Source organism: Coloeus monedula, assembly GCF_965178545.1.
Source record: "Coloeus monedula genome assembly, chromosome: 14".
Lineage (NCBI taxonomy): Eukaryota > Metazoa > Chordata > Aves > Passeriformes > Corvidae > Coloeus > Coloeus monedula.
The window spans coordinates 13,657,228-13,681,443 of record NC_138794.1 but is presented as its reverse complement, the minus strand read 5'-3'; the positions used below and the strand labels follow the sequence as shown (position 1 = coordinate 13,681,443).

General features: G+C 36.3%; 1 protein-coding gene across 7 annotated transcripts in view; it reads left to right on the top strand.

Moving 5' to 3' along the window:
* Positions 1-24,216, top strand: part of ZNF280D (zinc finger protein 280D) — a 50,033-nt gene that overhangs the window by 10,395 nt on the left and 15,422 nt on the right. For all 7 annotated transcript variants that reach the window (XR_014226806.1, XM_082290423.1, XM_082290419.1 and 4 more), the window contains 12 exons: positions 4,694-4,811; positions 11,858-11,967; positions 12,827-13,056; positions 15,128-15,285; positions 15,736-15,836; positions 15,931-16,077; positions 16,654-16,788; positions 18,321-18,565; positions 19,744-19,884; positions 21,567-21,629; positions 22,184-22,302; positions 22,481-22,517. Coding sequence is in view for 6 of the 7 variants with exons in the window: in XM_082290423.1 (XP_082146549.1) it covers positions 4,694-4,811; positions 11,858-11,967; positions 12,827-13,056; positions 15,128-15,285; positions 15,736-15,836; positions 15,931-16,077; positions 16,654-16,788; positions 18,321-18,565; positions 19,744-19,884; positions 21,567-21,629; positions 22,184-22,302; positions 22,481-22,517 (1,604 nt within the window). In the remaining variant the exon portion in view is untranslated. The remainder of the gene's footprint in view (positions 1-4,693; positions 4,812-11,857; positions 11,968-12,826; positions 13,057-15,127; positions 15,286-15,735; positions 15,837-15,930; positions 16,078-16,653; positions 16,789-18,320; positions 18,566-19,743; positions 19,885-21,566; positions 21,630-22,183; positions 22,303-22,480; positions 22,518-24,216) is intronic.

The window sequence follows — 24,216 nt, the reverse complement described above, 5'->3', positions numbered from 1 at the left end:
CTGTATTTTAAGAAAAACAGAAGTAAAACAATGCAATGTAATCATTGCCTATCAACTGGCTGGCTACATCTTTGGCAAATTCAGTAGGAAAAAACTCATCCTTGCCGATTTGGAGTCTTCAGCAGTTGATTGATAGTTTGCAGAGAGAAATTGTGGATGTGTCTGGTGAAGTGGGTTAGCTAAATTAGTCTGTCACTGTTAAGAAGGCCTAAGAAATGATACAATTAAAAGTCCAGATATCAGTAAGATATCTAGGTTGCTTCTTTAGTCCTCTTAAATCTGTCTTTTTAAAGCAGGACAGATTAATACAGGAAGGATTGCTACTTTACATGATGTATACACATATTTCAAATCTGTGAATTTTTTTACAAGTTTACTGATGACATAGTATGCTTTATTTAAATCCTTTAAAAATGTGCTAGTATGTCCTGCAGAGTATTTACTGCAAAAGAAAGCCCTCTCCTTTACTTCCCTCACACATACATGCTCATGTTTTTGTTCTAACAGACAAAACTGGTTAGGGGCTTCTGCATTGTTTTTATGCCAAAACCTCAGAGTAAACAGAGGTAGGAAAGCCGAACTTTTCCACGGGGTATATGTAAGCTGCATGTAGCTCATCAAGACCGTGATTTCCTTTAAAGAAAGCATGCAGAGTGCACTTCTTTTTGTGAGACTTCTTTCTCATTCATTGAGTTTATTTATGTCACAGATGAGGCTTTAGTTAAGTATTTATAGTGTTACTTTGTCAAAATCTGCAGGTTGTTTTTCCATGGCAGAGTAGAGAAACAGCTATTTGAAGAAGTTGCAGCCTGAAATAGGACATGGAAAAGGTTCTTTAACTGTGTATTAATCAGTTCTGTCTATTCCAGGTTAGACTGACATGCTTTAGAAAATAATGCATCCTTTTCTGGGATAACCAGTGCATACAGATTCTGTGGTCTCTTAAAACTTCTGCTGTTAGTTGAAATTATCGTCTTTTACAGTTTCTTTACAGTGCTGACATTTTGATCATGGTTTTCATGAGCTCTTAATTTTTTTAAAGCATCTTAAATGTAACATACTGTGTTTTGGATGTTAAGAAATTCTTGAGTACCTTTAGGAAGTTCTGTTTGTGTTTTTTTTCCCTTGCTTAAGATGTGGTAAATCTTTCATCTCTTCAGCTTAACTTTTCTAGATTCAGAACTGTATTTTCACTTTCAGCATTATCTAGAATTTGTTTTCTTGTTTATATTGTTATTACTACTTGAGGATGTTACACCTTTTATTGAGGAAGAAGCTTGGTTGATGTGCCTTTTTCTTGAGAGGTACTATAGTTTAGTTTCTTGGGCAAGTTCTGTGATTTTTAATCACTCCTGCCGTATTGTCATTTGCTTTCTTAGTGTTATGTGTATACTACCTGTATTTTGGCTCATATCCTTGGTTTGAATTTTCTTCATTCAAGAGCTCTTTAGGGTTTTTTGGATTCCTCAGCCCCATCCCATCTAGTGTTTGTTTCACCGGGGGCTGCTGTTTTATAGTGATGACTTTCTACCTTGGGCTTTCTGTGACATTTTTGTTCACACATGTTCTGTTTCTTCCCAACTTCGTTCTTCCCAAGTGACAAAAGTTTCAAATAAGTTTTTCTGGGGAGTGTTTGTCATTTGGATCTTCAGCTTCCAGGTGTTGAAACTTACCTTTGAAGATACCATGTTGTGAAGATCACTGTGAGGTATGACTGACTAGACACTGGCAGGACCCCTTTTTAGCTGAGCATCCTTCAGAGTGCCTTTGCATTCTAAATACACTGCAATATTTTTTAATCTTAGGATGTCAAAAGATTTTTTTCTCTGGGAACTGGTTGCCTTTGATTGCCTACTGGGTTGAAACACCTCCTCAATTTCTCAACAGATCTATAATTTGGCTCTTGTCAATGTTTGGTATTCCAGTTTTATCATTGAAATACCCCTTTCCAATCACAAACTTGATTTGCTGAATTCCTAAGTAAGTCAGTCTATTTTTTTGTGTTGTTACTGTACCACATGCTATGTACTAACTGCTGTGCAGTTCCAGAAATTCAGAGATGATTTTTATTTCAGTCATACAGTTTACAGCAGTTTTAATTCAGTCAGAGCTACTGTTGCATTTCATAGCATAGGACTATCCTCTTCTTTAAGAAAAATTTGTCCTTAGCAGTGAAGATGTTCCATAATTCAGTGTTCAGAATGCTCTCCACTAAGCTACAGCCAATTCTCTTTCCCTTAACAGGCACTTTCTTCAGTTAGTGTGATTCAGGTTCTGGTTGTTCCACGTAATTTTGAGAGAACAAAGGTCCAGTACTATGCACTGTGATTTTTCAGGGTGGGTTTGGTTATCAGTTACCGCCGTATGGGCTTCCACAGTCAGAAAATCTAGGATGCAGACTATGAACCCAATATTTTCACTAGTCCTTTAGAAAGTTAGATGTAGTGGTACATTACTTCACTTTGCTTGAGCCCTAGGAAATTGACTTATGAAGATGTAGGGTTTTGCCTTTCTGCATGTGAGAGCACCTATACATGTTAGATTGATTTATTTTTTGTTTCATCAAAGTGGTAAGGCTGTTTTGTTTTGGGTTTTTTAAAATATTTTTGTTTCCTAAAGCATTGGACAGTATTGGGGGGTTTGTATGTAAAATGACAGAGCCAAATTACATTAAAATAATACTTGTGAACAGAAAAGGACTTTCTGAAAATTAGGAGATGGAGTTTTCAGTGTGTCTGTTTTTACCTTTTTTTGCTTGCTGGATATGTTTAATATATACTGGGGAGATGTTCCCATGCCATCAAAACACCCAAACTATGATCTTGATGAAAATTAAAATGTTGGCAAATAAAACCAGACAAACTACAAACTAGTAAGAGATGCAGAGTTTGTATGTAGCTGTTGTATTGGTCACATTTCAAATATAAATGGTGTGCACAGGACGTTACACTCAGAGCCTGCCACAGGTTTATCCCCTGAGCATTAGTTGTGCTTGAGGTGTGGTCTGCAGGCTGAGCAGGCCTTTCATTGGCTTGTCCTTTCATTGGCTCTTCTGAAACTGCTGTAACTACAGTAACACCTCTATTGTGACTGCAACTCATGTAGTTGTTACTCATAGCAAATACAACGCAGGCATTTAGTAACTTTCCACAGCTACTCCTGAACATCTATCTTTAATTTGGTTAGAGTGGATTAGGTGTCTCACCAGAAGAAAGAATAGCCCTTTATTAAGGTCCTGAAGGGTCTTCAGTTAAGGAGATGTGCAAGAAAAAGGCAGGTTGGGGAGCAGCATCTTTCTTTTTGTTCTGGTATTTAGGAGTCCTAAACCAGATTATCGTACCTGATTGTGTACTTGTGCTCCTTCAGCTTTATTTCCATTCAGTTTGGTTAACATGGTGGTAGTTAAAAACCACTGATGACATGGTCTCTGTATGTGTATTGGGTGTTTTTCCTCATTTGTTTATTTTTTTTTATTTTAGGAAAATAGCACTATTGTCAATTTTTTTTGTTTCACAGTACAGCTTGATGAAGTGTAACCATTTGAATTATTTCAGAGTTGAAATTGCCAATACTTTTCCATTTCTACCTTAGTATTAAATTAAACCTAACTATTGTGTTTTCCTTAACTGCTTATTGCTATTCCTGAAAATATTTCATATTTCAGATTGTGCTAGGATGAATGGCCTATTAAAATGTCACTAGTATTGATGAATCTTGAAAAATGTTTCTCCTACCTCACCCTCTTAAGTTTGAATATTTGTAAAGAGAGCTAAATTTCATGTTTCTTTTTCCTCGAAGTGTTACCTATTGGGTGATCAGTGGAATTGTTTAGTTTTAACAGTTTCCAGTGCTGGAGACAAGAAATGTGGACTATTTAGTTTTTTAGGTTATATGTACTGAAGGGCAAACCTTTTAAACTGAAGGATAAAAGAATACCTGTACTTGGAGATGCACAAAACTTAATTTAACAAGGTGCTGGGAAACATGAACCAGCTTTTAGGTTAGCTGGGCTTTGAAAAGAGGGTTTGATTATATTCTTTTCATAAATCCTTACAAAATTACTCTACATAAAAGAAAAAAACCCTTGATGATATCAGGAATGAGTGCCCTTCCCAGTCAAGATGCTATAGACACCCCTTACTTTCATTAAAGCTTGAGCACTTAGTAGAATTTGATCTTAATATCATCTTGCTTTGAGAAGCTTCTGCTTGCTACAAGTTTGTGCTACTTTTTGAGTTCTGGTTTTCAATCTTTTAAAATGCAGCTAGGTGTTACGTAGGAGTAACAGGCAAATGCCTGAGTTTAGGTTGAAGGAATAAAGTATTTTGTCTCTTTGAAAGATAATCAAGTATAATTTGAAACATCATCAGACTTTTTGAACAAAAGCATTTACAATTAGCAATTCAAACAGATTAGTGATATTTCATTAAATGGTCTTTCCCAGGACTTAGGATTGTTCTTACTGTTCTGAATACACAGCTATGAAAAATTAACAAGCACTGGTGAGAATTGCAACCTTAGTGAAGTGTCAAAAGAAACTATTTTGGGGAGATTGTAATGAACTTGATTTTCAGTTGAGTACTTCTGAGTACTTTTAAGCAATCATATGTTTTTAAAATAAACCCTTTGAAGCTTGCAAGTAAAAAAATATTAAACCTCAAATTTCTTTTCCCTCTTGAAAATATCTTATTAGGATTATATTATGGATTCTCCACCAGATGCACCAGATAATACATCTGGTATACTGTTTGGTGTGAGACAGAACTCGGGAGTTCCACAGTACCAGACTGGGCCAGCAGTGAATGTAACAGGTGGGTATAACTGTAGTAGTTGATAAGAGAAAGAAACAACCTGCTGTCGTTTAACTCTAGTGCAGATCTTTGGGTTACAACTTTAAATAGGATTTCTGGAATATAGTATAGCTACTTTTTTCTTCCCCCTGTACATAACACTGTATAATGTTTAATGAAATAAACTTTGGAGTCTTGTGTTGTCAGACTTTGCTTTTCAGTGCATTAGACTGACTATAAAATCAACTGATATCATCTTATAATGCTCATTTAGGTGGGAAAAAGCATTGCCAGATCCACTGTATCTTTATTGACAGGTAAGGGTTTGTTTTCAATGTATTCATTGCTCTCTGGCCAGTGGGAATAGGAAAGACTGTTAGCAAAAGAGGGGCTGTACAGTACCTGAAGAACTGAGTCTGCTGGATGGATTCCCTGTGATGTTGATCTTGGTTTTCTGACTACTATATGCAGGAGTTGGAGTAGATGGGATCAAAAGAATCATTCCTGAAAAGGAAGGGAAGGGAGAGAGCATGTAATTTGACAAAAAACCCTCTTTTTTCAACTAGCTAAACTGTATTTCAGCAGTAAATATTTAACCTACTTAAAAACCTACTTTTGTGTGTGTGTGTGTGTCACAGCAGATGAAATAGATGTGAAGCATGCAGTGTATTCAGTCTCAAGAAGGCTATAACTTGGGACTTCCCTCCTCCTTTTTGAAGGATTGTACTTTTGTGATAACTGGCCAGAATCCCATTATTCTGTCTGTAAGTTATGGGTGACAATGACTTCTGATTCTTCCCTGAGGTGACTGGCTAAGTGCAGTGAATGGCCTTACTGGTCATGCTAAGAAGTTACGTAGGACAGAGGGATAGCTAGTTTGCTCAGCTTCATGTGATGATTTTGCATTTTTAGTTTAGTTCTTCACTCCACATATGTGTTGATGAAGGTTTAGTAGTGTATTTTCTTGCTCGTGTCCAGCCATTCTGTTGGTGTCATTCTTGTCTTGGGTTAAATAGCTTTTCGTCAAGTAAGGAAATGGTTTGTATTTTGCAAATGGTTCAGTATTCCAGCCCTTGTTCTCCAAATAATAGTTATTAAAGTTTAATTGTTTGTGGGTTTAAGTTTTTTAACTTTGGAGACTTGCTTGCTTACTTAAAAATTACTCGTATTAGTCTCTCACAGAGAAAAAAATAAAATGCTTAAAAGCATTGAGGATTGCAATTCAAAGCATTTTAAATGTGCCATACTTATTCTATGTTTATTTCTGTAAGATGGAAATAGGATTTGAAAGTTAAAATAAAAGTTTTATTACTGTGGATTGAAATATGAATATTGTTATGACACAGAAGGCAAATTGAAGATAAATTTTACTTTGCGAGAAGGAAGTGTCTGTGTATTTTGTGGTTTGGCTTGCTTGGTGAGGCCATGTAATGAGATTACATTCAAGTTCGTGTATGCCGAAGCCTACTTGCCTGTGTTGGTGCTATGCTTCCCTAATTCATATGCAGCACTGTGGGCACGAGACATTCTGGAATATGGTATTTAAAAACAAAATCCTTTTGGGAACTGGCCTTTGATACTCTGCAGGACAATTTAACTTACGCATATGGATCACTAAAGACATTTCTTAGCTCAGTGTAGAATAAATATTTATTTCTGAGGTCTAAGCGGGGAAATGACAGGTTGCTAACCAAGCATCTTGTTAGGCTGCTAAATAGGTGGTGGTGTTTGGGTAAACAGCATTGGTAGCTCTTACCTGCAGGTCAGATGGCACTGGGGATGTATGTAAAATGTAGCTGGCTTTCTGAGAATATTGTGAGAATGTTCTTCCACAAACTTCACCCACTTGGAGTAATGAGAAATTGCTGTAACTGAAAGATCTGTTGTGTGGAGTTGACTGGACTGCATCCATGAGTTCATGGCTCCTGATTAACAGGAGGTGTTGGTGCAGGACAATGCACTAGAGGCCTGAAGCAATTTGGCTTTCCTGTGCCTATTCTGTTATCATGGTACATTTGGTGCTTTTATTCCAGGTTACTATTTCTAATGTCCTTTTTCAGCATTTATAAAATCAGGCCCAGCCAGCACAGATGCACAGAGCAACATTAAGGTTTTTACAGTGGTGTTGTGTGTTCAGAAACCTGTCTGTGAGGTGGTGCTGCAGCAGTGTACTTTGCTGCTTCTTTGTCATTGTGGATGTGGTACACAGGAATATTGTGTGTATAAGGATAGCCGACTGCTGGGTAGTAGCTACAGAAGTGTTCACTAATAGCACAAAGTGACCAAACAAGAATTGTTTGGCTGCTGCTTTTCCCTGCTGTCCTGAGTACTTGGAGTCCCCGTTGTCTGCTGTGTAGAGGACTGGACAAACTAGTCTGGAACGTGGGTGATACAAGGAATTCTTGTGTCCACACTCCAGCTGAGAGGGGCATTTTCATGATAAGAGGGGTCAATCTGATTTATACCAGCAAGATATTAAATAATATTTGGAGTTGGTGTGATTAGTTTTCAAAATAGGCCTAATTTTTTTTTACATGAACCAACAACAGAATTAAAACGTAAACCTGTGTATTCTTCTAGTATTACAGTTCTTCTGAGAGAATTTACTAATCAGAGTTGTATAGACCAAGACTACTTGCCTTTATCAATATATAAAAGAGTCTTCAAAATTTTTATCACAGATGTGTTAAGCTTTTAAAATTTGAATTATGAACAATTTTGTTAACATATGAAAATAGTCCTTGTTTCCAAATCGGGTTTTCTACAGTCAAATAAAATACTTCACTGAAGATTCCTGTAAAAACTGTGTGCACAGCTACACATAGTTTAATATACAGCAGCAGTTCCTGCTGTAGGTTGATGGCCGGATGCTCAAATAGCCTCAGTGGTATAAAGAATGCTAAGGGTTATACAGCTCCCTGGAAGCCTTTGCTGAGCAAGACATATATGTCAATGTAAGCCGCTCATATACCTATGAGGGTGAGTATAAGTGAATTAAAACCCCCTAGGAAGCAGTAGCATCTAATTAATAACCTGATGATTTTGTGAATGTGTGAATGAATGAACCTTAGGCAAATAATGCATAGAGTGAGACATTTGAGCTTAACATGTTCATTTATGTCAAAAAGAAGGAAAGGTGTGCTACAAAGGAGAATGTTTGGATGTTTAAGTATCTATATATCAAGTGAATTGTGTTTTCCCGTGTGTGAGGCACAGTGTTGCAAATTCTCCAAGATGTTCATCAGCATTCCCTGCTGGGAGTCTGCCTGTGTGCATTGAATGGGGAGATTCTCCATATTCTTGGCTAAGTGTAGATGGTTCCCACTGAGTACGCACGACTGTGGGTGCCAGGGGGCTGTTTAGTTTCTTCTCAGAAGTTTGAATAATTTTATGTGACACAAGGTATCTCTATGTAATGAGCTTCGTGTTAACTCTGAGAAATCATTGAAGCAGCTATACCATTGGGTGGGGGATATACCAGAATGTCCTTAGCTTAGATCATTGTGTCCAGAACTGAAGCCCTTGACATAGTTTATTATAGTCTTAAGACTATTTGCAGTCTGTGATTGTGAGAGGTTTACAAGACTAGTGCTGGCACTTCAGACTACTTGGTTCGTAGCTGTGTCTTTCGAGTCTACTTGAGGACTGATGTCTGTGTTGAGTTTATATTGTCAAGTGACAGAGACATGGGTTTCTGACAAGATGGAGTCAAGTGTTTATGGGCATGTTAATCAGCCACTGAACCTCCCAATTTCAAAGTTGTTGGGGGATTTTTTTCTTATGGGGTGTTTTGGGGTTTGTGGGGGTTTTTTAGGTGTGTTGTTTTTTGTTTTGCTTTGGTGGTTTTTTTTTGTTTGTTTGTTTTGTTTTTATTGATTTTCTTCAAAAGAAATACTGCACATGATAAGGACGTGTGATCTTCTTTCAGAAGAGAGCAGATAGATGTGTTGTGCTTGGTCATTAGAAGTTACAACACTGTTTTCGTTTTGCATGCAAACTGAAGTTTACAGAGTTAAGTAACAAACTAAAACAGCATTAACACAGAACCAAAAAAGAAGGTGTTTTTCATCACAAGTGCAGATCTTGTTCCAAATAGTGGGTGCTGCAGAAACCAGCTGCTTAGCTTAACTTTATTACTCTGAACTCACCTTGTCTCAGATTAGAGTGGGTCAAGATGTGAAAAGTAGGCCAAATAAATTCAGGTGGCCGTAGTATGATTTACTGGGGTTTCAGATGTGGGTCTGTATCTCTTTGCATTTACTCTTTCCTGCTTCACTGGCCTTGGCCTTCAGTCTGAGTTGGATATTGTTTTCTTAACTTCGGTATGGCATATTAGTTTAGGAAAATCTTAAAACTGCTTTGTGTGGAGTCTAAATTGCAGGTATCACTAATGTGTTTTGATTACTATGGGAAAAAAACGAGGTTCTTTATTTTTAAAGTGCCGTAGGTCTACATGAGAGTGGTTTTGTATTTAAAGCTCGTGCTACTTCTGAAGGTGACAGTGTAACTCCAAAACAGGCCAAGCTTAATGAGGTCGGTGCTAGAAGCAACTCGGCTGTTTCACCTACAGATACCTGTCCAACAGTTACACAGACACAAAATGTATCTTCAAGCCGTAGGAAGATGGAATGGTCTGGCTGGCAGTCCATGCTTCTGTGTCATGGAAAAAGCTAACACATCTGTAGTGTTTCAGTTGGTCAGTGTTTTTAATGCTCTTAAGGCAGTGTAAGTAGGTAACTGTTCTTATGCCATAAAATAAAAATAGCTATTCTATGCAAGGATTTATACAGCTTTACAAATTATTTCATCTGAGGTTATTACCTATTCAAATTTTAGACCTTTGTTTAGTAGGTAGGTTTGAATTCTGTAGAGCAATAATTAGTCACTTGAAGACAGATGATAAAAATAAATGCCCCTGACCTCATTCTCTTAGTTCAGATTTTCTATGTCAAAGAAGCGAGTAGGGGGTTGAAACTTCAAAACACAACCAACCAGAAAATCAAGATAGAAAGAATTCTTGAGTTGATTCTGTGACTGCTGAATTTATGAACTAATTCTGATTAGATGAAGGAAAAAAAGTCATTCTAGCAATGCCAGGCAAGGCAGTAATGACTTAGATTGTAGAATCCCCATCCTTGGACATATTCAGAAATTGACAGGGCATGGCTCTGAGCATAAGAGAGGACTTGCTTTGAATGGGAGGTTGCACAAAACCACCTCCGAAGGTCCAGTCTAAATTATTTTGTGATTCTGTACTTTGAGTAACTATTGCAAAGTGTGTTTTGCAGTTTTCCCCCTTTTCTTGCAGCAGCAGCAGTTTTTGATGCAGTTTGAAGTAGCAGTGCGAGGGGGGAAGGTCTATTTCAAAGAGGGAATATTCTTGGAAAGATCTTTCCTTCCCTGCAAGAAGAGAGCTAGTCTAGCTGTTTCAGAGTATTAACAATTAGGGGCATTTTTTTCTCCTGAGCCAAAAGGTGCTTTCTGGTGATTGCAGTAGGCAAGGACTTATTCTTGACTTTGAGACATTTCCAAGACATCCTTTCTCCTATAATGTTAAAATGATTGTTTGGAATAATTTCAGATTTGAGTTTTTCTGCATGTCTTATTTAGAGCTTGTTTGGTCTTTCCAGCAACCAGAAGGAAGTGGCTATAACATGAACATCGCAGGAAAAAAATTTCCTCCACCCTGTTTTGGGTAAATTAGATATTGTGCTGCAGCCTGTAATAAAAGATAACTGAAGGATCTTGCTAAATTCAGTAAAAAAAGAAGTAGATCGTATTCACTGAAAACCGTCTTTTGCTGAGTTTGTCTCTAAGCCATCCCATGCTGGCATAGCAATTTCTAATCTGTCGCAGAATCCAGCACTGAAGCACTGCAGAACATGACATTTTGCTGCAGAACTGGTTTTCTTCAACTCAGTTTGCATGTAGCTGTGATGTGTCAAAATGTTTTACCAACTGTAATAGTGAAGACTTGCAGCACTGTTTTGTGGTGCATCTTTTACATGGCCATCCGCTCATGTGAAGGACTTTCTGCTTAATAATGATTCTTAGCAAGACTATTATCTTAAGGAAAACTACTGTCTACCTATGGTCTAGACAGGACTATTTTTGTGTAAAAATGTATAGCACTCTTGCATGGTCATCTCTTAATTCATACATTTACTCATTCCCTTGTATTTTGTGGAACAGTTGACTCTACTGTTGAGATGTTTTTTCTGCGTTTAACTTCTAAACTACTTACTTAGTATGGAGTCCTCCAGATCTGTGAATGACTTGAGAATGCAAGAAAATTTCATCTGGAAATGTAGCTTTTGCCCTGATGTTTTTTGGCAGTTTGGAGAAAACTTGAAGCTTGGTTTTATTCATTAAAGTTTAAACTAATGCAAAGCTTTAATACTTCTCTTTTGTTCAAAAGGCATTAATCATTTATGTTGATAAGGGAATGTTATTTCCTTTAATTACTGGGAGTAATTATTAATTTAGAGGATTTATTCTCTGGATTCTCCAAAGACACCTTTGCTTAACAGAAAGTATGCATTTGAATAGGCCTGGATTCCAACAAATATCCAGAGAGAGATAGCCTCATCATTAAGAACCAAATGGCGAAATTCCTTTCCAAAACCACTTATCTGAACCCTATTGTGATGATAATCGGGTCATGGCAGTAAACAGGCTTTATGTGTTCATTTGAAAATTAAAGTTTGTAAAACAAAAGCATCAAAAATCCATCCTGTCCAGGATGGGGTGAGTTGATAGTGCACAGAAAGAGTGCTTTCTCCCTACCATGCTACCTTTATCTCATGTGTTTTCTCCTTGTTTGTGGATAAGATTTTGTAAAATCTGTTTATCAGTCTATATCAAATAGAACAAACTCCAAGTCAGTTTGGGGAAAAAGGAAGAGTAATTAAAAGATGCTTGTAAAGCCTTGCTTACGGTTACTACAGCTTCATTGATGGTAATAGTTTTCATTTGAAATAGCATATTTTGCTAGAATTCTACTACTGCTACTAAATTGAGTATTCTGCTTGTGAATTCTGAGTTTTTATATGTTTTAAATTTTACAGGGACAAATGCTGCATCCAGCACCATTAAAAATGGAGGACCTTTTCCACGGGCCTGTCCAAAGTGTAATATACATTTCAATCTTATGGATCCTCTAAAAAATCATATGAAGGTAAAATATTTTGGGGCTGGTAAGCATTAGGACAAACTTTATGGGCTTCTCTTTGGTTATGGAAGAGTGCTTTGGTTTGATAGGAAGCTGGTTTCACTTCTGTCTGGTACCAACCAGAGCCAAATGCTCAAAGTCTTGCAGTCATGAAAAGCAAAACAGGAGTAGGGGAGCTCTAAATCTTTTTGCTTTTTGCCTCATTTTTCCAATGTGCTGAAGGTAAGTGTCTATGGTAATAGGCAGCCAGGTGACCCACATCTGTGTAAGATTGCAGCTGACACAAAGATGACAGTGTAAATGTACCTTTTTGTCTTGATGTATCACTTGGTACATCAAGATAAAAATACTTCATACCTAATAGATAAAAAAGTTGTTAAGCTGGGGGGAAGAATTTCATTTGTAGTTCATACTTAAACACTGTGGTAAACAAAACTTTTGAAAACTGAGCATCACTTCATCTGATTATTAAACTACTTATTACTGTTTCTGAAAACATTGTTCTCAATAAACTTATGCTTGTCAGCAAAATACTTGCATGAAAACTGCTTTTTGTTCTTGTTATTAAATGTAAATAGAAATTTTTCTCAAGAGTAAGGCAACACTAGTATTGTTTTCTTGATTAAATCTATCTTACTTGATCCTCTAAGAATCTTTCTTTTCAGTTTTATAATATATAGTGTTTTATTGCTTAAACACTAGTTAAAGATGAGTCACTGTTTAAAATTGAATATGACTAAGGTCAGTGTGTCAGAGAATTAAACTTTGCATCTGACTCTCATTAGTGCCTTCAGTTTTTAAAATGCTTTTCTCATTGATGCAGTTTGGTGAGACTGATACCTTTGTTTCTCTCTGTCTCATCCAGTATTGTTGTCCAGATATGGTAAATAACTTTTTCCCAGGAGTGATCAAAACAGAGTGTTTGAACACAACAAGTAAGACTGCTGAATCTGAGAAAGGAAAATTGATTATGTTAGTTAATGACTTTTATTATGGAAAGGATGAAGGTGACCTCCAGCAGGTACAACAAGAGCAGAAGACTCATACGACATTTAAATGCATCAGTTGTCTCAAAGTTCTGAAAAATAACATAAGGTATTTGAACTCGCTTCCATAATTATTTGTTAATCATTTAGAACCCATAGTAGTCTCATGTATTAAAATTTTGTCTCTCTGGAGTAGAGTTCCTTTCATACTGAAAACTGATAATATAGGGTAACTGAAAAGAAATTTTTGCTTTGCATGTATGGCCGTAACTTGAAACCTTTTACAGATTAGAGTTTAAATTTTAGTGGTGTCTAACATAAACACAGAATTTTGATAAGAGCAGTTGTAGGACTTTGGGGTTAGAAAGGGCAACACAGTATTTTACAACTTGCCATCTGTATTGATGGCTATATTGGTAGATGCGAGTGTTAATTCTCTTTAGGGACACCCAAGGACTAATAGTCAGTCGTTCACTTATGTAACATCTGTTATTTTGTTGGAGTAATTTTACTTCCAAATGCTGATAAAACCCCTGTAAGCTGTTTTAGTAGGTAGACAAGTTTGTGTCATCGTTCCTTTGGAAGTTAAGGTCACTGAACTTTTTTACATGCACTATTGAAGGGAAGCTGAAGTAGCAGAATGTAAAATTGAAAAATGGACTATTGTTTCAAAGGGCACAGTCTGCAAGTTAAAGTGAACAGGTTTATGCTAACATTAGACAACGTATTATTGAAAAAAAACCCAAGTTTTCTGTAATTAAAGCAGTGACATTTGCTATTAATCATTAAATAGGCATTATTTTTTACTCAGCATTATACTGTAAGCAATCACTGCTTTGGTGCCTATGTGTTCCACAGCAAATCATTAAAAATGTATGAGCCCTTTTTTTTTTTTTTTTTTTTTTTCTCCCCAATTTCTGTAGGGTTGACTTAAACCATATTAATTTTGGCTGTAACTTTGTAGCTTTATTCCATAGTTCTGTAACTTAAGAATTTTTATTTCAAGGTGTATTTTGCGCCTTTATATATAGCGAACAAAATAAGTACATATTACCTTCATCGTTCAAGTATAAGCTTTTTGACCGAAATCAAAAGCAGAAAGCGATTCATCATGGTAATCCCCTGCTTTCTTTAAACGATCTGTGATTGAACATACCATTACAATAATTTTCTGTTAAGGCATTATGCAGTAATAGTGTCAGTTCCTTTTGTCTTCTTAGGAACCTGGATAGACTCGGTTGGCTTTTTCTGGTTTTCAAGCAACTGTATGATATTAGGAGCTTGAGCTCAAGAGATTTTTCTCCTTGCTCATTTGGTTTTTCCAGTTCCAAGGTCTGCATTCCTTTTTTGAGTGTGGCCTACATTTAGTAGTTCTTCTGGCTGTATTGAAATGAAGTGCATTCAAAACAGGAATTTTGGAAATTGAACAGTAATGGATTTGCAGCTAACCTGTCCTTGTGCTGCTTTGCCAGTAACAGTGACCTGCTGATGCTGTCGTGGGTGCCTGGACTTCTCAGCCAGAATAGGTTCCTACTTCAGACAGGTGGACAGATTAATGAGGAAAAGCTGGTAACTTAAAGCAGCAACATATCAGTTTCTCCATCGACTCTTTTGACATCAGCTACACAGTGACATTTTGTAAACTGTCCTTCATAATTCAATGTCAGGCCTAAATGCTTTAGACAAAGAAGGCTCCTGGAGCCCTGCCAGTTTTGAATGGACGTGGTTTCACATAAAGCTATCATGTCCAAATTGCAGATATGTTCTTGCTACTTAATAGTTTTCAGCAGAGCTAAAGTTACACTTGTTTCAGAATGTGGCTTTGAGATTGCTGATGGCGAATGAAGTGTGAACAGTTGATGCATTCTTGTTGTCTTTGCTTACTTCCATTTATTCCAATGCAAGAATTTTGTCTAAGCAGACATGAGAAATGTGATAGATTATTTAGTCTTAGAACATGTTTTAGACTTGCTGTGTGTTCCTTAAAGTCAATGATTTCTAGTCAGCTTTAAGTTTGTTGCCTTTTTTTTAGCAAGCACTTATTACTTAGTTGGTTTTTCTTTTTGAAATTGGGAAGTCCATACAGAGTAAAGTTTCTAAAGAGTCCTGTACATTTTGCATGTGATATGTATAGAGAATGTTAAAATGTAGTTTTTGCACCTGTTCACTGTAATTTAAAGGTTTATGAACCACATGAAACATCACTTGGAGCTTGAGAAGCAAAGCAATGAAAGTTGGGAAAGCCACACCACCTGCCAGCACTGTTACCGACAGTTCCCTACCCCATTCCAGCTGCAGTGCCACATTGAGAGTACACACACGCCTTATGAGTCGTCCAGTGAGTTGGATCCTATCATAATGAATTTTTTCCTAAGCCAAAATTTTTAGAAATTTTCCAACTTTTATTTCCTGGTTTGTAATTTCAGAATAAAGCTATTGTATTTAAAGAACAATAATCTTGAGATTTAATATAGGAACAGAGCGTTTTTAAGAGCAATGTATGTGCAAAAAAGTATTTTAAAAAGCTTTTTGATTTTTTCCTTGTGTTTTTTTGTTTGCTTGTTTGTTTATTTTTAATTGAAAGCTTTACTTTAAGAACTCCTGTTTAAGGCCCTTGCCTTCCTGGCCTTCTGAAATTCTGCAGGGAATTTCTTCTAAAGCATAGAATAATCTTTAGATTGCTTTATGTTTAGTGATATATATAGTTCACATTATATATGTATTATAATTTATCTGTATATGACCCCTATCAAATTTTTACCTTTTTCTTGTTTTTTGCTTTTTCTAGCAATTTGTAAAATCTGTGAATTATCATTTGAAACAGAGCAAGTTCTTTTGCAACATATGAAGGACAATCATAAGCCAGGTGAAATGCCGTATGTTTGCCAGGTATTTCAGAGTGACTTTTGTATTTAGATGACACCACTCCCCTGTCTTCACTGTCAATAAACTTGTAACAAAAAAGTCAAACTTTCTATTTTAGGTGTGCAACTACAGATCCTCAGCTTTTTCAGATGTAGAAACGCATTTTAGAACAGTTCATGAAAACACAAAACATTTGCTATGCCCGTTTTGCCTCAAAGTAATTAAAATTGGAGCACCATATATGCATCATTACATGAGGCATCAGGTAAGCAGGTATTTTCAATCATTAATGCTAGAAAAATGCTAAACACATTTAAGGAATCTCCCTCTGAAAAAAGAAACACAGCTGGTTTGTATGGTTGTTACTGGATAAGAATAGTTAATAAGAATACTTCAGAAGAATTGTAGAAGTCTTTAAACTAATTATTAGACTTGGTCTTGTTTTTGTGTGATAGCAGCTCCCTGTTTAAAATAATCTCTGAATGTCCTTGAAAGAATCTTATTGCTATTTGGTTTCTTTGTTACATTGCAGTGATATGATTCTGCTTTTCTTGAGGTTACTATAGCAAACCTGCCACTAGTTCAAATAAAGAAAAAAGATAATGAAGTACTGTGTCTTGTAACTGGTAATCTGATTCCTCCTCCTTTTAGTAATTGTACTGCCTTGCATTTTCAAGTATCTCATTCCTACAGAGTATCCTGTCTTTGTACAGTATTAGGAGTTTGTTTATTTAGTTGATGTTTTAGGAACTGCATAAGCATTGCTTGAGACAAGCTAGGGCTAGGGTTTTGTTTCTCATGCCACCCATGCTTACTATAGATTGTCATTTATCTTTAAAAGAAAAAGGGAATATACCGTTGCACTAAATGCAGACTGCAATTTTTAACATGCAAAGAAAAAATGGATCACAAGACTCAGCATCACCGAACATTTAGGAAACCCAAGCAGTTAGAAGGCTTGCCTCCTGGAACAAAGGTGAGAGTTCATGCAGGAAAACTAGAGGGGACAAAGGGAAAAAAAGCCTTGGTAAGGAGTAGAATGAAAGAAGTGCTTTTCTCCTTTCTTTTCCCGAACAAAGTGTTTGGGATTGTATTGTTTTGTGTGTGTTGTGTTTTGGTTTTTTCCCCTCACCTCTAAAACTAAAACTCTCAAAAAATGCTCCTGTTTCAAGAATTACCAGGCACAATTTATGGTTTCTTCCTGGTGATGGGTGGTTTTGCTTTCTGTCCCATTGTTCCATACACCTACATGCATGCTAGTAGTCCAGCCAGAGCTGCTGCTTTCTTGAGTTGATGGTTTATTTGTCCCCTCCCATTCATGCTTTCTTGTGCTGGGAGCTTCTTGTGAATCATTTCTTGTGAAAAATTTTCAACTTACGGAAGGTGGTGGCAAAAAACCATTTAAAATCGCAAGACCTCCTTCTGCATAGAATATGTATGCTTAAAACTGAGTTCACCAGGTCTTCTTTAGGTTCAGCATTTGAAGGTGTCTGAGGGAAACTTAGATCCTCTCAGAACACTTACGCTGTCTTTAAGTCATTCTCCCATTTCTCAAGAAGGAGCTACTTAGACTAGGATTTTCTTGTAGATTTTGGGACTTTTTCCAACAGTTTTTTAGTAGACTGTTAAAATATATGTCCTTTTAGTTGCAAGGAAGAAGAAAAGTTAACATTTTGATCAGCTCTTCACAGTTCATTTGCTGTAGAGTCAGGAAGGGAAAGTGACTGCAGTTGCTGTTCATTGTCCTTCTTGGCAGAAGGAATGTAAAGCACTGATTCTTTACACTATGACAATACCTCAATTTTTTCAAGATTTCAGGGTCTTCATGACCTAATAAAAGCTTAGATTATGTTGAAATTCTCATGTTAGTAGACCTTGACAGGATGCAAATGATAATACTGAAGAACCTGGAATCAGGTTTAGAAGACAAGGTGCTTCTAAACTAGGAGTATGGGTAAGAAATATAATTAGGAGTCATATTGTGAGTCAAAACCACATTTGAGAGCATGACAAGGGAGTTGGAGAATACCAGATGAGAGGTCAGTAACCAGAATTAGTCCTTGGAGTTCTAGGATGAGGAGCAAAATTACCTGAAGGGAGTAGACTGGCTCATCATGAGGCAACAAGACACGGGACTTTTTTGTTAAATCCGGGCACTGATGGAGTGGTTTGATATTCATCTTAGTAGGGCTGATTAGCCTGAGACTTCTGCTACATTTTTTTTTTCATTTAAGAAAGCAGGATATAGCCAGTTGCAGCTCTGAAAAGAAAACTGTGTTTTCCCACTTCAACCAAAATGAGCTTTTTAAGCATCTAGTAGGCTATTTGAGATTAACTCTAGGCCAACAGTATTTTCAGTATTTTGTATTCTTCAAAGTAGTCTTTTATCAGGAGAGTTTTTTTATGCTATGATTTGTGCTGTAAAGTGGCTTAAACTTTGAGACAAATAGAAGTGGGAACTTGGAGAGCTTAAATCTAAACGAAATTTTTTTTATTTCATACTTGTAGGTGACTATTCGAGCATCTTTGGGATCTCATCAGTCAGGATCATCAGCTACATCTTCTGTTAGTACAAGCAGTTCCACATTTCAATTATCACCTAAAGCTAAAAATGAAACCACTAAAAATCATAACAAATCTAATACAAGTAAGTCAAGAGGAAAATCAAAACAATCTACATCAAAGAAACAAAATGCATGGACGAACAGCAGAAAAAAAAAAGAACCTACAAATATAGCATTTCATAATCTAAGGTAAAATACTAGCATTAAAATTGTCTTTAAGTACACTTCGAATATAAATCATCTGATGGTCTTTCAGTAACTTTAATACTGTAATACAGAAGATCTGACACCTCAGGTTTGCTGAGAAAGCAGATGCATAAACTTTCCACATACTGCTACTGTGGTTATAATTCTGAATCTTCATTCACTGATTTTGGTGGTGGCAGACTATGATGGAAGAACAAGTGTTCTGGAAACTTCTCTGTGTCACATTTAGAACTTTTCTCTGCTTGGAGTCACAGACTCTTGAAATACTGACTCATTATTCAGATTTATGTTTAGACCTTACCTGTGGAGAGGAATACATCTGCCTGGGTGTTCTCCGGAAGTTTTCTTATGGAGAGAAACTATTTTCTGTTGTTGTTGTTGTTTTAGTTTTATTTGAACCTGTTAGTTAAAAGATTAAATCCTGTCTATCCTAGGAGATACCCCATTTTGGGGACCTAATAAAAAAGAAATCAGGAAAGTAAAAACAAGCTATTAGGGGAATACTGTCCTGATCTTTACAATTTTTTGGGGTTTGCTGTCCTTATGTTACTATTTTCATGGGTGTTTTATGGACTAGAATGTAATTTCATTGGTTATGATGACTTAGCATTTTTCTTTGTCAAAGATGGTAGATGTCACCCCTCCAGTTTCTAACTTTCTCAGTGTGTAGCTCTGGGATACATCCAAAAACAGTCAGCAAAACTGGGGAAGAGCAGGATTACATTCTTGCTTTGTAGATGTTTCAAAGCTTGTGGGTAATATTGGGGTGACAGAAAAGCCAAAGACGTTTTTTGTGCATTGTGATGGATGGAAACAATTATTGGAAATACTTCTCGAGTGTATAGAGACAACAGCAGCAGCTGAAGTTGGAGGTTCTTATCCACTGCATTATCTCTTGTTTCCAGGAGTGGCCAATAATGGATGCTTACATTACGTTGCACACTTTTATTAGGATCATAATGAAATCATAGTTCAAGTAAAGCAAAGTTTTGTTCATGTATGCTAGTGTAACTTAAAAGTATTTAGCTGATGCATTTTTAAGTTTCTCAATTTTCCCTAGTGTAGGCAAGTTTGCTACTTACCTAAAGCAAGAAGTTTGAAGTAGTTATCTCTTCTGGAAGTGTTGCTATTAACTGATAACTTTTTCATGTTACTGTTAGGCATCGTATGGGAACGCACAAATGCATTGAGTGTTTCTCAGAAATAAAAGATTTTGCGAGTCACTTTCCTGCTTACGTCCACTGTAGCTTATGCAGATACAACACCAGCTGTAGCAAAGCCTATGTGAATCACATGATGAGGTAAGAACTCTTCGAAGTTTTTAGTGGCTTAGCATATACTTCCTAAGTTCATGTAAGGTGTGAAGTGTTTGTTAGGTGAATTTTGAAGTGGGTCCTCAGACTGGCAGGGAAATGTGTAAGGTTGGATTTTTTACTTTGTAATGAAGGCTTAAACTCCATGTTCCTGTTTTGCTTTAAAAATCAGTGGTTCAAGCAATATTACACGTTTGCTTCAGAGTTTCTGTGGGATATTCCTTGATCACTTCAGCCTGACTTGTCAAATAATGACTAATGATTGCATGTTCTCTGGGTTTCAGATTGAATGCCTCATCTGATTTTAAAAGTGCTGAATGCACATGGGCCACAGCTATTGCTAGTGAAATCTGTGCTCAGATTTAAAGGATGTCTCAAACAGCAAACTCAAGTGGATACTTTTTCTTACACTACTTCTGGTCATCCATAGACATAACATCTCATTTTGTCACCAGTTGTGGGGCAGCGTAGGGCATTAGTGATGACAGCTGTAAAAAAGCCTGTTAAGAAAACAAATGCGTTAGTTTTCAGAGCCATAGAATTATACTGTCCAATAATTAGATACAGGTCACTTAGCAGTGACAGTAAAACAAAATTTTAAAAACCTACTTGTTAATCCTGTGCCCTGAACAAGCCAACTGTATTGTGGAAAATACTGAATGTGGTTTTCTTTCTGAATTCATGTACATAGAAAATGCCTTGACATTTGTGAATGCTAGAATTCTTGAATCTGTGACCTAAGTTTTAGATATATTTTATATATACTGACCCTATGCATACTAATTTCAATGTTTATGGAAGTCCTAGGCTGAAATAGTTTACATGCTTTTATGTGTATAATCTATTGTTTGCATGCTTAAAACCCCCCAAAATTAATGTGCTTAATTCCAATTGTACAAGAAAAAATTTACTCTGGAAGGGGAAAGGAATCTAAGGTAAACTGTTCCTGTTGTTGCCAGTGGTCTGGATGGCAGGTCAAATTCATCCATGCAGTAAATTGGCCAATCTTTTGTCCTTTGTCCCCTCGATTTTCTAATGTATCTCCTATCTGATCCTTTGCAGCACCTATCATCACCTCTTTTTTGGTGAGTGTAAGGAAAAAGTAATGGTGAGGAAGAGGACTGTTAGAGGGAGGGTGTTTGTGGAGGAGCAGCCCCTGTACTGAGCTGCCTGCACGTTGTTCCATGGGAGAGAACTGTGTTGGCACATACTTAACCTGCGTAAGAGACAATTTACAGGTTATCTGAAAATTTTATTTCTCGTTGAAAGCCATGTCTTTAGGAAGTTTTAGCTCTTTTGTGGTGCACTCCATAACTACAGCCATGGTTCTTCAAAAGCTGAACTGCTCATGGAAGCAATAGAAGTATGTTCTCGCAAGACTGTGCCAATAAAGTTAATCTTTTCACCTCCCAAGCTCATTTACAAGGGAGACAATGTTTTAAGCTAGAGCTGAGATTCACAAGTCCATAAGCTTTAAGCAATTTAATGTTTAAGAATAATGCAGTTCAGTAACTTAGGCTTCTGTTTTCATGTCTTGTCATAAGCAAATTGCAGTACCATGAATAGTGAGGTGAAGAAAGTCACTGTACCAACACAGCCTTTCAGAGGGGATATGTGGAGTAATGTATTCAAGAAAACCGGTCTAAGTGGTAATGTTTTCATATATTTAGTTTTCACAGTGCTCGTCCAAGTAAAAGATTTTGGATCTTTAAGAAGCATTCAGAAGAGCTACGGTAATTCAGCTTTTTTCAGTTACAGATCATGATGTTTTTACTTTCTGATGTTGAATTAATAACTTAGTTGAGATTATAACATCTTGAATTTCCACAATTTAGAGCAAAGAAATAAAACCATTAACTTTTCCAATAGCAGTGTTCTGGTCAGTGACATATACTTATTTGTCCACATTTATGAACTTAATTCTGAGCAGTCTTTAAATTTTTTTTTTTTTTTTTTTGGTTATTCATAAGGTGCCAAATGGGGAGGGGGTCAGGGAAAGAATAAAACAACCATCCGAACAGAGAAACTCATGCTCTACAGATAAATTTCTGTCTAAAGTCATGTTCTTTGTACTATATCCAGCATGGAGATGCCCTGCTCATTGATGGGAATTTCCTGATACTAGTTGCAGTAGAAAAAGTAAGATTATGTTTTTGTGAATCATCTCATCTGAAGTTGAATGATTTTTTTTTTTTTTTTTTATAGTCTGTCCAGTTGCTGTAAGTTAAGAAAAGTGTTTCCATGACCATGTTGTGTTTACAGTTCCTTTTTACTTTGTATTTCCTAGAGGTGTGACTGTAGTGTGTCTTAACTGTGATTTCCTGGCTGATGCTTCTGGCTTGGATAGCATGGCCACACATCTGAGTGAGAACCACACTCATACGTGTCAAGTTATTATAGAGAAAGGTGAGTACATGTAGTATCTCTTTTATACAGTATATAAATACTTACCTGTGGATAGCTCTTGTGTTATTGCAGTCCTATTTTGAGCTGCATTATTTCTGTACTTGCATTTGACAGTGAGTGCTTCTGTATTTCCACACTTTAAAATATTCTTAATTAAATCCTTTGTTTTTATTTTCAGTTTCCACAGATAACCCAACTGCTGCACAAGTGTCTCAGTAAGTTTTATTTTACTGTTAATGTTTTTTTTTCTATTAATTTAGTGATAGCCAAAATTTGCATTTCGAACTTGGTTTTTTTTTTTAATTCCATAGAATTTGAAATGTATGGATGAACACAGGCCTTTACTGTACTAGTGCTTTTTCATCTTACCATGTCCACAATTACAAGAATGAAGAGATAAAATTATTACCTATTGCAGCTAAAACAAAATCAGGCTTTTGTTCAGTTTGGAGAGACATAAATAATTGTTGCTATGTTGGAACTCCTGAATTCTGACCTGTCTATACACAATGAGACTGTTACTTCTACTTAATACTAGCTTTATCAAATTACTGGTTTATGTTCTTTATGTAATTTGAATATGAATGCAAAAAGGAATGTCCTTTACTGAAATAGGACAAATTCAGTCTTAATATTTAAAAATATTTAGGAATTATTTTCAAAATTATGTTCTTTATATGACAGAGGCATACTGTTTTGTATTAGCTTTTTTTATTCTGACTTTCAAAGAAGAATTAGTATGTATTAATCAGGGTTTTTTAAGGATTTGAAAGAGAACTTGCAGTATTGTGGAGATTGTTTCAGATTGTGTTAGTTTGGGTTTTTTTAAACCTTAGAGGCATCAGACATGCTAAGCCCTTCCTGATTGTCCTGGAACAGTTTCTGAGGCTTTGCAGTGTAGTTTATGAGCCTGTTTATGCCTTAATTCAAGGTTTAGAGGTCAGTTAAATCAAACATTTGTGTTTTCTTCAAACCATTTCAGAACACAGAATCAAAAATGTCAATTAGACTGCAAAGAACTGTTTTAAAAGATAGAAGAAAATAGTGTAACCCTGGTAGAGTCCATCTAGCCTTTAGCAGGATTCTAAAAGGAATTTAGATTGTCTCATGTATGGTGAGAACTCTGCCAACAGAGGGATAAGTTCTTAGGCCTCTAAAGATAAATCAGCTTTCACTGAGCTTTGAGAATATCCCAAATAGATTATTTAATATTTATAAGGTATTTTCTTAGTTTCCATAAAGTGGCTAGTAAGAGGGGGTCCTCTAGTAGTTCATCTTTCAGTGCAATTCAAACAATGAGAAAATAAAGTGTTGAGCTATGATACTAGTGGAAATCCTAGTTTTTGTATTTGGAACTGGCATTAGGTGTTGGGAATTTAGTATTTGCTGAATTGCATGGAAGGAAAGGTTATAAATGTGTTGAATGGTGGTTGAAGATGCACAGCTGTGGCAGGCTGTTGTCAGTACTGCAAAAGGATCTTGCTGTCTTGAATACATTAGAGATATATGGAAATATGTAAAAATGTTGGATATACGGATATATATGTATTACTCAGAAGCAGATGGGGAAGCACTGCAAAGATTTGAAGTAAAGTCAAGAATATATGCAGGTTTGTTTCTGCAGGATGTTAGGTTAGGACAGATGCAGATAGCCATTATTTTTGGGAGTTCTGATGTCAACATAAAATTAGTTACTGGCACCACATGAAGTAATATAAAATCCTTGATGGTGTTTTTTGGAACTGTCAGGCTCATAGACTTCATTAACTTCAGTAAATCTTGTCCATTTCCATGTACTAGTTCTCTGATACTTTGGGCAAGAATGTATCATTGCTAAACTGAAGAGTATGAGTATGCGTGTGTAGCAGATTTTTAATTCATAATTTGCTGTACAGAGTACAAACAAAAATGTTC